The following is a 12,671-nucleotide window of genomic DNA, read 5'->3' on the forward strand; positions in this document are numbered from 1 at the left end:
ACGGAGGGGGAGCCCCATCCATGGCGGCCACCACAGAGCACCAAAGGTGAGTAGCAGGGCAGAGTAGCAGGGCAGCCTGAGGCAGCAGCCGGGGAGGAGGATGAGGAGGAGCCACGGCCCGGTACCAAATGATCTACGGCCTGGTACCGGTCCCAGGACCGGGGGTTGGGGACCACTGCCTTAGAGCACCCTAAACATCACAGAGCATTTACTTTAGCACAGTTCAATGCCCTACCATCTGCTCTGATAGAAGGGAGGCAGGAACGCATTTCTTCTGCTTTTCGTTCATGTCAGTCAGGTATGGTAGAATCTATTATTCATGGGCTCCTATATTGCCAACTTTACGAGAATATTTGCACCCAATATATTTTGCCAATACTGTCTAAATTCCCAGGGAGCTCAAACCAAGAAGAAAAGACCTATCCTTATGGCATTAAACAATAATAAAGAATATTTTTAAACAATGTCCTTTCTTTTTACTTTTAGTTTATTTCATTCCAAGGACGTCAGCCAGAACAGTTTTCCAGCTAAACTCTGTTTTCTATTATCTTTTCCTCAGTGGCAAGTGGATTTATATTATATACCAGCTGAAAAGCCCATTCCTAAGAACGGGCTTTGAAAGCCCCCCCCCCCCCCCCAGCCATGCCTTGTAAGGTGGCATTGGGCCGGGGCTTGCTCCTTAGCAGCCCGGGCCCGGAGGGCTCGCCCCCTCCACGACCACCCTTCATCCAGGGCCCTCTCTGGAGCAAAAGTGGCTAACATTCAATAATGGTGGGCGGGAGCTGTAGGGGCAAGGCCAATCAGGGGGCAGGCAGCTTTGCTGGCCGCACCCTGATTGGCCCTATACCCACTTGGACACCCCGGACATGTTCCACCCCCCAGGCTGTTTCACAAATATTAAGAGGAACTATGGATAAGGATATGATACTGTTTTATCATTTGTTGTGTGAATGACAGCTGGGCTGTCTGTATGCTGATCTTGGATTGTAACAAAGCATTTCACTACATAAGCTAATACTTGGCCAGTGGAGACGAGGCCCCTGGGTTGTACCTTGTACTGGATCCTGTGCCGCCGCCCCTTCAAGTGCATGTCCTTGGCATTGGGGTCATTGAAGCTGCACTCGCAAAGCTTGCAGTGGAAACGGATCATCTTCCCTTCTTCGTTGTGTACCTGGAAGGTGGAGGAGGCATTGTCAACTACAGGCAGTCCAGCAGAGGCAGGAAAGCCCTGCTCTGGTGAACTTTGGAGTTATTTCTCTAGGGAACTTTCACGCCCCCCCCCCCCGCCTCCAGAGGTCAGCTCAGAAGTAAAAAAGGGCATAAGGTGATCAATGAGCGATATTTATAAAAACCATACAAAGCCATTCAAAACAAGTGACCAAGCAAAGCCATTGAGACCATGCAACTCAGAGTAAAATGAGCCATTAAAACAAGAGACAGCATAAAAAAGGAGTTTTTTTTTTTTACACACTGCTTTTCACTACCCAAAGGATTCCCAAAGTGGATTACAAACAGATTTCCCTTTCCTCTCCCCACAACAGACACCCTGTGAGGGAGGTGGGGCTGACAAAGCTCTGCGAGAACAGCTCTGAGAACTGCGACTAGCTCTAGGTTACCCTCCAGCTGGCTGCAGAGGAGGAACGGGGAGTCAAACTCAATTCTCCAGATTAGAGTTTTTTACTCGTAACCACTACGTCCCTAAATGTCCTCTCTGCCCTCGACTCAAACGGGCCCCCTGGTACACGGGGGCGCTCCGGGAGAAGAAGAGGGAAGTGAGACGACTGGAGCGAGTGTGGCGGAAGACTCGTGACGAGGCTACAAGAACATCTTATCGCACGCTTAGGAGGGCGTATGAGATGGCGGTGAAAGTGGCAAAGCGAGAGTTTTTTGCCACGGAAATCGCGTCCGCAAGCTCTCGCCCGGCCCAATTATTCAGGGTAGTTAGATCACTCACCGCCCTTGAGGGGCGCCAAAATATTAGTCAATTGGCACTTGGCTGCGAGGCATTTGCGAGCCATTTTGCGGATAAAGTCTTGTCATTCCGTCGCGACCTTCCCGCCACAATTAATACAGTAAACGAACTGGAGACCTGTTGGCCACCTTTGGTAGTGAGGTTTGATGGCTTCAGGCGGCTCTCTCTTCCCGAAGTGGACAAGTTGCTGAGCTCGGTCAGGGCGACCACCTGCCCCCTTGATCCCTGCCCTTCCTGGCTCCTCAAGGGATGCGGCCAGGGGATAGGAGGCCAGCTCCGAGACATCAACTCCTCCCTAGGTTCGGGGGAGTTTCCTGAGCGGCTAAAGGGGGCAGTGGTTCGCCCTCTCCTAAAAAAATCAACGCTGGACCCGCAGGACCCTGCCAACTACCACCTGGTATCGCATCTGGCGTTCCTGGGCAAGGTGGTGGAAAGGGCTGCGGCTGACCAGCTCTCAGCATTCCTGGAGGAAACTTCGGCACTCAATCCATATCAGTCGGGCTTCCGTCCAGGCCACGGGGTGGAGACGGTGTTGGTCGCCCTTTTGGATGATCTCCGTCGCCAGCTAGACAGAGGCGGGTCGGCCGTGTTGGTCCTTTTGGACCTATCAGCGGCCTTTGACATCGTGGATCACGACCTTCTGATCCATTGCCTCGCCGGCACGGGGATACAGAGCACAGCCTTGCGCTGGATACGCTCCTTTCTCCAGAACCGGACCCAGAGGGTTGCGGTGGGGGAAGAGTTCTCGCGTCCCTACGGACTCCCCTGTGGGGTACCGCAGGGCGCAGTCCTCTCACCCACGTTATTCAACATCTTTCTGCGGCCTCTGGCTCAACTGGTACGGAGCTTTGGGCTCAACTGGTACGGAGCTTTGGACCTAGCATCTCCTCCCCACCCTCCCTGCCGCTCTGATAGCAGGGGTGGGAATAATAAGTTCCGCCATGTTGGGATTGTTTTAAAGTCTTTTAATGGGTATTTTAATGGGGAGAGGACTGCTGTGACCCGCCACGAGCCTACGGGGAGTGGCGGGATATAAATCCTAATAATAATAATAATAATAATAATAATAATAATAATAATAATAATAATAATAATAATAATAATAACAACAACAACTTGCCACAATTTGTTGTGCAATCAAAGGCTTTAGCATAATGAAACAGAAGTAGATGTTCTTCTGGAACTCCCTAGCTTTCTCCATGATCTAGCGTACGTTGGCAATTTGATCTCTAGTTCCTCTGCCTCTTTGAAATCCTGCCTGTACTTCTGGAAGTTCTCGGTCCACATATTGCTGGAGCCTAGCATGTAGGATTTTGAGCATAACTTTGCTAGCATGAGAAATGAGTGCAATGGTGTGGTAGTTTGAACATTCTTTGGCATTGCCCTTCTTTGGGATTGGAATGTAAACTGACCTTTTCCAATCCTGTGGCCATTGTTGAGTTTTCCAAATTTGCTGGCATATTGAGTGTAGCAGGGGCTTATGAGAATTGTAGTCCATGAACCTCTGGAGAGCCACAGTTTAGCCACCCTGCTCCAACCTAAGGGTGCCCATCAACTCCATGGTGCCCACTGATGCTTTTACTGGTGCTCACCAGGTGCTTTCAGAAAATGGGCAGGGCTTCTGGCTGTGTAGCTGTCTGGATTGACTGTGTGAATTCTTAAACACTTTTCCTGGGCAGTAGTTGCCACCACAGTGAAGAACCTTCTGCTGTCTGGTTTGTTCCTGCGTCCACCACACCATGCCAGCATTCTGAATGTACCCACAGGCTCAAAAAAGGCTGGGGACTGCTGCTCTAACCCTATACCGTGCTGGCTTCATTAAAAATCTGGGGAGGGGAGCAGAAATAACACCCAAGGGGTGTCTTCTTCTTTCTGAAAGTCAGGGTTTCGTATGAGGACTGGATTAGACCTGGTCTAGCTCTAATGGGGCTCTTACTCTGCTCTGGTTCGGCCTCACTTGGAGTCCAGTTTGGGGCACCACAGTCGAAGGGGGATGTAGACAAACCGGAGTGTGTCCAGAGGAGGGCAACAAAGATGGTGAGGGGTTTGGAGACCAAGATGTAGGAGAAAAGATTAGGGGAGCTTGGTCTGTTTAGCCTGGAGAGGAGACGATTGAGAGGGATAACCATCTTCATGGATTTAAAAGGCTGCCATATAGAGGATGGAGCAGAGTTGTTCTCTCTTGCCCCGGAGGGACAGACCAGAATGAATTAATTCAAAAGAAATTCCATCTAAACATCCAGAAGAAGTTCCTGACAGAGCAGTTTCTCAGTGGAACAGGCTTCCTCATGAGGTAGTGGGTTCTCCATCTTTGGAAATTTTTAAACAGAGGCTGGATCTGACAGAGAGGCTGATTCTGTGAAGGCTCAAGGGGGTGGCAGGTCACAGTGGATGAACGAGAGGGTTGTGCGTATCCTGCATAGTGCAGGGGGTTGGACTAGATGACCCAGGAGTTCCCTTCCAACTCTAGGATTCTAGGACAGACCCAGCCTTACCTCTTCCACGTAATCATAACCCACAGGATGCACATCAAGTGGTTCCCCTGGACTGTCTCCGTCGAGTGACGGCTGCTCCACTGGAAGCCCCGCTTTGGGAGATGCCCCTTTGGCCACCGCCTCCTGTTTCGCACTGGTTACCGGCAGCTTGCTGGCTCCTAAAACGGAAAGGGGCAAAATCGTTTTAAGAGAAGGGATCAGGGAGGAGTTCCCATCCCCGATAGCCAAGCAGAGACCACCCACTCATCTCCAGCGTTGTGGGTGGAAAGAGCTGTTCGGTCATGGCCGATTTACGGAAACCCCCTTGTGGGGTTCTCAAGGCAAGAGGCCATTCAGAGGTGGTTTGCTATTGCCTCCCGCTGTGATGTGGCCCCGGCCTGTCTTGCTGGTCTCCCATCCAACCACTAAGCAGAGCCGATGCTGCTTCTGAGATCGGACAAGATCAGGTTAGCCTGGCCTATCCAGGTTAGGGCAGTCTTAAACGGAGTCCCTCTTTCCAGCAGAAAGGGATGACAGAAGAGACCAAACCATTTCAAGAATGATTTCCCCACAGGCAGGTTTTCAAAGTGCTCCCCCCAATGTTTTTTTCCCTCAACAAAAGGGGGGAACCTCCCTGCAAACTAGAAGGTAGAAAGCATGGCCCTGCCTCTTCTCCCCCATACCAATTTTTTATTTTCATTGGTATATAAAGAAGTACGCAACAATTCCCAGCCACCTACACCATGCTCCCACATGCACGCGTTAGGCCAGAGCCTGCCAGCGTCCGGCCCAGATGCTCCAAGGGGAGCTGAAACAGCTGGTTGCTGCTCAGTGTGGTTTGGACTCCACGTCTTGCCCAGCCACAAATCCAGAGGCCCCTGGGGGGAGAGCAGGCGAGTCATTCCAGGGGGGCTGTTTGCTCAGCTGTGCTCAAAACACCCACCAGTTGTTCTCGAGAGGAGTGGGGAGACTGGAATCAGTGAATAAATGCAGGGGATCTCAGCTCAAAGGGCCGACTGGGTGCTCTGCACGCAGGATGTCCCCCGTTCAAATTCCAGGGACTTCGGTATGAAGCTGCCTTAAGGTGTGTCAGGAAACTGGTCCGGAGTTCTCTGCCCGGAAACACTTCTTCAAGGTCTCAGGCTGCAAGTGGCCACTTGGCAGATGCTGGGCAGTCAGCAGGGTACCCTGGGCAGGCAAAGCATGCACTCTCCCACTGAGCTGGACCCAATGACTGGTTCTCCCTTCAGGCAATCGCCTACACAGGTCCTCCCAACCGCTGATGCTATTTTGGAAGCGAAACAGAGAAGCCCTCTTTCATTCTGTGGCCAAACCAGTAGCCCTGGAGGGCCAAACAAACAGGACACAGAGGCCAAGATCTTTCCCTGGATTCTGCCCTTTGGAGGCTTGCTGCCTTGATACATTAGCAGAATGCTGCAGCGTCTCTTCCAGAGTTCACTACCTGTAAATGCCAACTTGGTTGCAATGACGGGCTTCTTGGATGGCGCCACCTTGCTTGAGCTGAGTGTGCTGTTCGCTATCCCCGGCGCTTGCTTGGCCGGCGCAGCAGCATGGAGACTCGGCTTGCCGGCTGAACCATTGGCCGGACCCGATGAGGAGTTGACCACCATGGGCTCAATGGAAGGGATGGGTTTCCCCAGTTTTGTGTGCAGCTTGACCACCTGAAACACATGCAGTGGGGTCGCGATGGAAAAAAGATGCAGGGTGGGACAGGCCCTCAGGCGTCCTCTAAAATATGATGCTGGCCGAGATAAGGGAAGAGGCCCATGGGAGCTTTTGCACTCACTGGGTATCTTAAGTGGGCAGCTCTTTGTGCAAAGCAGGCCAGGTTAAAGAGCACCCAAAGAGGCTTTTGCAAGGCGCCTGCCTGAAAGGTGGGACAGAAACAGAAATGGATACTGGAGGAACAGTTTTAGAGGTGCCAGGGCCTGGGAACCCTCAGAGACCGGTAAGAAAGAGGAGTGACACACTGTCAGGAAACCAGAGGAATCCAGAGATTTGAGCTATGGACATGCCTACAAGGCTTGGATTCCAGAAGCAAGGACCCTCCACTCCTTAACACAACACCCAACGCAAGGGTGTGTGGAGTTTCTGGCTGGGGATGATTAAGAACAATAGGTAGTAAAGCTCAGCTCAAGCCCCTGATTTCTTCCTAGATCAGAGCTGTACCAGGAACTGCCCTGTTTCAGTCAGCTGGCATTTGCAAGAGCAAAGCCATCTTCCACCACCGTCTAGAGCAGGGGTGGGTGGCCATATGGGCTCTCCATATGTCCACAAACTACAATTCCCATGAGCCCCTGCCAGCACTTAATCTGTTCCACAGGGTCCACAAGACCGAATTGTTCCACCAGGCTTATGGTCGGGGCCCAAAATAACTACTCAGAAATGCTATCCTCACCATGGGCAGATGGGAGAAAATGTCTCCTTGACACTAACTGCCTCCCCCCCCCCCGGTCTGGTATGATATTAATTGAGGGAAATCAATTATGTTTTTAATCTAATGATTGTTTTATGCTGTTGTTCAGATTTATTTATTTGCAAGACAGCTCCAAGCCAGCTATAAAACCTGCACAACTTTTAAAACTGTAATCTATGAAAACGCTTAACAGCAAATAAATACTTTAAAAGCGAACATTTAAAACAGGATTAAACTAAAAATGTATCAGAATGAATAGTGTGCCTAAGGCACGAAAGATTTCCAATAACATACTTGTGGCGTGATTTGCATGTGACGGCGCAATATTTGGCTACCTGTTTGGAAACCTCACTCCAGAGAGGAGTTGTTGAGGTCGTTTACCCGCCCTGTGCTGTATTCAATAAATATTTATTCATTATTTATTTAGAGAAACCCTCCCACCAGTCATGTTTCTAGATCGTCTTGTCGGCCACCTTTCCCCTCACCTTCTGGTGCTTGGCTCCCCGGATGTGGGCCGCGTAAGCGTCTGCTCCGGTGCAAGACACGTCGCAGAGCTCGCAATAGAGCTGAGCCTGGACCCCACGAGAGCCCCCACCAGCCTGGCTCCCCGTCTTCAACGCAGCCTCCTTCTTTTTGTGCTTCTGTCCTTCTAAATGCTCCCGGTAAGTCTGCCGGCGAAAAAAAAAGAGACTCGAACAACGGCCAACACGGCAGATCCCATTCTGAATGCTCTTCTTCACCTAGAGCTCATGTTAAGATTGGGTCAACCAACTTTTGCTTCCTCGGCACCAAGGTCAAAGTTAAAGAAATGTACTTTCTAGGGGTGTGCCCTTCAGCTCGGTTCCGCCACCTCGGCGATCACCGAACCCTGAGGCAGCCAGCACCACAGCAAGGAGGGGTAGTGGCAACGTACCAGCCGCCAGCATCACGCAGGCGCAGAGCTCTGTGCCTGTGTGTGGCCACCAGCTGGCGCACCACTGCCACCACTGCCCCTCTTCTCTGCAGCACTGGCCTCCTATGCGCCGCTTCAGTGATCGCCGAGACAGCCGAACCGAGCTGAAGCACACAACACTAGTAATTTCTGTTTTGTAAACCTGCCAGCTGAAGCCACTGTGTTACCAGCTCTTGGGAAGCTTGGTGACAGTGAGAGAGGGGTCCTAGAGATGACTCTCAAAGAGAGGCATTATGATATTGGCTTAGGCCTCCAGGCAGGCCCTATGAGGTAGGCATGACATGGATGTATAAAATTCTGTGTAGCACTGTACGGAACACACAGATTTGGAGACTTCCCTGTGTCTATTTCTGCTGCAGTAAAAATAAAACTTTATAAAAAGACTAGCTTCAAAGCCCGTTCCTAAGGACAGGCCTTGAAAGGGTCCCCTCCCCTGGCCCGTAGCCAGGCAGCTTAAGGTGGGTTTGGGCCACAGCTCGCAGCCGGATCAAGTGGGGCGTGCGGGGGCTGGTTAGCTCGTTAGCAGGCCGAGGACACAGCTTCTTAGCAGGCAGGCAGCAGGCCAGGAGGCCCTCATTAGCAGGCCCAGAGGCCCTAGTTAGCAGGGACTCCACCACGACCCTTTGCCCAGGGCCCTTTCCCCTTACCTGCTGCTGGCTCCGTTGTCTGAGAACAAAGAGGCTAGAGTCCAGGGTTGGAGGGTGGGAGCTGCAGGCTGCACCCTGATTGGCCCTATTCCAACTTGGGACAACCGGACACATTCCACCCCCCAGGCTGTTTCACAAATATATAAACCATGGATAAGGCTTTTCCTGTTCAGTGTATAAATTGGGGGCATCATGTTGGTCCCCCAACCCTGGTCAGGTCGCAGGGCCATCAGATCCTGGTTTGAAAACCCCACTTAGACCACTTGCACTGGGCACAGACAGCTTAGCTACAGCCACCCTGGAACAGAAGAGAGAGTGAGGAGGGAAGAAATATGTATGTCTGGAACTCCTTAGAGGAAAGGCAGGATTTAAAAAAGTTATTAGATAGGAAAGGCTGCTGAAAAGCATCTGCTGGCAGAGATGTGATTTGAGTGCCCGGGACTGCACAAGATCCGGGAACACTCTGAAGGTGTGCAGCCATGCTTATTAAACTGCCTCATAACAATTCAGACCATGGGTCCCCGAAGATCAGTACCTTCTCTTGCCAAGTGTGGACATTTTGCTAGATAAACCAGAGATCAGACTATAATGGCAAAACTGACCAATTGAGTTAACAGAAGACCAGTACAAGAATTTAATGACCACTGGGGTTTCTTTTCAGAACTTGTGATAAAGAAATCTATACTGTTATTCTATGACAGTACAAGTTGTGGTTAAATAAGAAATAAGGTATAACAGAGACAAAAGAAAAGTTGCTGGGAAGAGATATATAAATCATGGAAAGACGAAAAGTTTTACATGCATATCTACTTTCATTATTGCCTAAATATATTCATCTAAAAGTTACTTGTTTCCCCTTTCTGTTCTGTTTGTATTGACTTTCTACCGTTAATTTAAAATCAAAACTATTTACAAAAACAAAATAAAACCCAAGATCAGTACTGTCTTATCAGCCTGGCCGTGTCTCTGGCCTTTTTCATCTGATCCTTCTAACTGGAGACCCCCGGGGATCAAACCACGCACCTTCTGCCTGCCTAGACTGCAGTCTGGACCTGAGGCAATGGCTCACCTGGGGGCCAGCACAGCTGATCTTGCATATCTCACAGTAGTGGAGCTGAGGCTGTTTGGGAGGCCCTTTGAGTTTCAGCAGCTTGGGCGGGAAGGGTGGTTTCTTGCTGTAGCCGCCGCTCGGGACAGGGTTGCCGCCCCCGCCCCCACCTCCGCTCCACAGAGGCTTCGGCGGCTGCGTTGGAGGGGGCTGCTGCGGCGGTGGCGGCTGCTGTTGCAGGGGCTGCACGAGAGGCTGCTGGGCGGGCTGGTAGTAAGACGTGTTGGCTGCCGGGTACCCGGCAGCTGCATCGTAGGTAGAGTAGTTTGACCCTGGAGGCACAGGGAGAGAATGACCCATTCCCATTTACGCGGATTTCCTCTTTCCAGCCTAAGCAGGTTGAGGAGAAAAGAAGCGAGGCAGAGGAGGAGAGGAGCAACCCTTACCGGAGTAAGAAACTGGAGAGGAGTTATATGAGGAAGATGTGTACGAAGAGGAGGAAGGAGTGTATGACTGTATGGAGACAGCGGAGGCGATCTGCTGGCCCGTCGTCGCTGTCGGGTATGCGTTGTAGGCGGACGATGGAGCGTTCACAGTCTGCACCGGCTTAATGGGAGTCACTTGCCTCTGGGGCTGGCTTTGGGCGTACACTGCGGTAGGCTGGCTGTAGGTGCTCTGGGAGTCTGGAAGGAATGCAGAGAAATGCTCACGCCAGGCACCGAGACGCTGGGGGAAAGGCTACAGAGAACACACTGGAAAGCCTCCCATGGCACAAAGAGGACCGATGTTAAACGTGGACAGTGACCAGGCCAACCAACATTCGGGGGGGGGGGGGGGGGAGTAGGGCTGTTATCTGCTGGGGGAAGTGTGCTAACAGTTCCCCACGGCAACTCCTTCCTCATAACTAGTGGATGGTGCTGTGTTTGCTGGATCACGCAGAGAAGGAAACAGAGATGAGTGGCAGAGGGTGGGATTTGCAGCCAAAAGGACACATACACAAGAGTAAAGGGAAGGGGATGCCTTGGCTTCTCTGTCCTGTTTACTAGTCCTCCAGAGCAGTGGTCCCCAACCCGCGGGCCGCGGCCCGCTGCTGGGCTGTGAAGGCCATGGCGCCGGGCTGCGGCTCCCTCTCCCTGCCCCTCCCCCGCAGTAAAACATTTCCCAGGCTGCAAGCTTGCGGCCCGGGAAGCTTCTTACTGCGAGAGGGGGGAGAGAGGGAATCAGGGCCGCGCCCGCGCATCATGAATGCGCGGCCAGGCCGCGCATACGCATGACGCATGTGCGCATGCACGGCCAGGCCACACATGCGTGATGCGCGACCGCACATGCGCGGCATGTGCAGGCGGGCAGTTACCCTGCCGGTCCCCAGCCTCAAAAAGGTTGGGGACCACTGCTCCAGAGCAACCAGTTTACCACCGTATGGTACAGAATGCAAGACGAGTTAGACCATCGGGCAGATTCTTGTGGCACATGCTTTACCTCCAAGAGAAATGGTTTACAAATCACAGAGTAAAACACACCCGATAAAATCAAGGCTCCCCATCTCCCCTGAAAAGTTTCCTGCAGTCCATACTGCAGTCCATTTCAATGAATTTCTAGAAACCCCTCCTCAAGACAGCCGTTCCCAAGAGTGGGAACTAACGTAAGCTAGAAAAAGCACAGGGTTTGGTTGGTGCCAGAATGGCTCCCTGAAATACGAAAACAACCAGCAAGTGGCAGCCTGAGATTATACCTGGCATACAGGTGTGTAAGGGAAAAATATGGCCCTTTAGATTAAATTAGACTTTTCCAACCTTTTGACCATCGAGGTACCACTGATATATTTTTCAGGCTTCAAAGTACCAGGAGATTATATCAGCTGGTCACGTCCCCGACACACCCCACAGAAGTGAAAGGACTCTTGGCCAGCAAAGGTTTAAATGGCCAGGGCCCCTCCCCTTCCCAGGCCCATCACTGGGAGGGGGCAGGCCGTTATTTAAATAAAAAAAACCTTTCCCCCCTTTCCTGTTCACCCGGAGCCAGAAACAGGAAGCACAGGGCCAGCACCCCAGAAAAGAAAACACGTTGCAGTAATATTGTGGGGCCTTTGCGTGGTTGAGAAACCCTGGATTAAACTGTGGAATTCACTCCCAGGGGACACAGTGATGGCCATAAGCACAGATGGCTTTAAAAAGTGGTTAGATCACAGAGGACAAATTCTATGCGGCAGAGGAAAGTGGGGTATGAAAAACAACTCTTTTTTCCTCTTGTAATCGTTCAGTTTGCTTAACTGGGGCTCCAAGAACAGAAATCGCAAGCTGAAATGCCTGAGGACACTCATGGGCCTCATGCAGGAGCCAGCTGGCAAGCCCATTGAACTGCTAAGAGGCCTTCCTTGGAAGTCAAAGCAATCATCGTTCAGATCCCTGAAAGGGTTCATTGAACACTCACAAAGTCTTTTCCTGGAAAAAAAGGCTTTGCAGCATCTTAAAGACGAAGAGCGCTGTGTGACTCCTGTATATTTTGGGTGCAACAGACTAACTTAGCTAATCCTGGGGAACAATTCCATGTCTCCTGGGAAAGCTGAGCTAGTTATGCCTACCTGGAGACCAGCCTAATAAGCAGAGCAGAGGTGGCCCCTAGCCAGCTACCCTCCAAGAGTTCAAAAGCTGGCTGAGGGAATCTTCGGTCGGGTCAAAAGAGCTTCTCTTCATATCAACACTATTTCCTATCTCTTCCCAGAGAGAGCTTTTCTGTTGTTCCAGCAAGCCTTGAGCATTGTATGTATAAGCCACTACATTTTAACTTACCACCATATTTGAATCGGCAGATAACTCACTTGAGTGGTAGTATGAGTCCGTGGCTGGATGCTGGGACTGCGTGACCACTGCTGGGTAGTAGGGTTTGGTCTCATAGCTGCTCGCGGATGGAGAACGGCCGTAACTGTAGCCATCCTGCTTAAAGAAAACCCAACAGATCTTAACCAGTTTGGCATAGGATCTATAGCCCTCAGAGGAGCTGGCTGGGGTTTACTCAAGACAGATAACAGGCTACAACTCCTAGGTTAAGCTGGGATTTCAGATGCGCAGAAAGAAGCATTTTCACATAACGAGGAAAGAGATATTTCTTGGGACCCCCCCTGTAATCAATGGGACAGACCCC

General features: G+C 51.3%; 1 protein-coding gene across 5 annotated transcripts in view; it reads right to left on the minus strand.

Moving 5' to 3' along the window:
- Positions 1-12,671, minus strand: part of LOC143834845 (zinc finger RNA-binding protein 2-like) — a 41,294-nt gene that overhangs the window by 16,068 nt on the left and 12,555 nt on the right. For 2 of the 5 annotated variants that reach the window (XM_077331696.1, XM_077331698.1), the window contains exons 3-9: positions 12,349-12,466; positions 9,977-10,213; positions 9,552-9,862; positions 7,369-7,551; positions 5,909-6,128; positions 4,468-4,625; positions 1,052-1,171 (exon numbers count right to left, since the gene is read on the minus strand). In XM_077331696.1, the coding sequence (XP_077187811.1) occupies positions 1,052-1,171; positions 4,468-4,625; positions 5,909-6,128; positions 7,369-7,551; positions 9,552-9,862; positions 9,977-10,213; positions 12,349-12,466 (1,347 nt within the window). The remainder of the gene's footprint in view (positions 1-1,051; positions 1,172-4,467; positions 4,626-5,908; positions 6,129-7,368; positions 7,552-9,551; positions 9,863-9,976; positions 10,214-12,348; positions 12,467-12,671) is intronic. The other 3 variants (XM_077331697.1, XM_077331699.1, XM_077331700.1) reach the window with 3 other exon arrangements.

Source organism: Paroedura picta, chromosome 4, assembly GCF_049243985.1.
Source record: "Paroedura picta isolate Pp20150507F chromosome 4, Ppicta_v3.0, whole genome shotgun sequence".
Lineage (NCBI taxonomy): Eukaryota > Metazoa > Chordata > Lepidosauria > Squamata > Gekkonidae > Paroedura > Paroedura picta.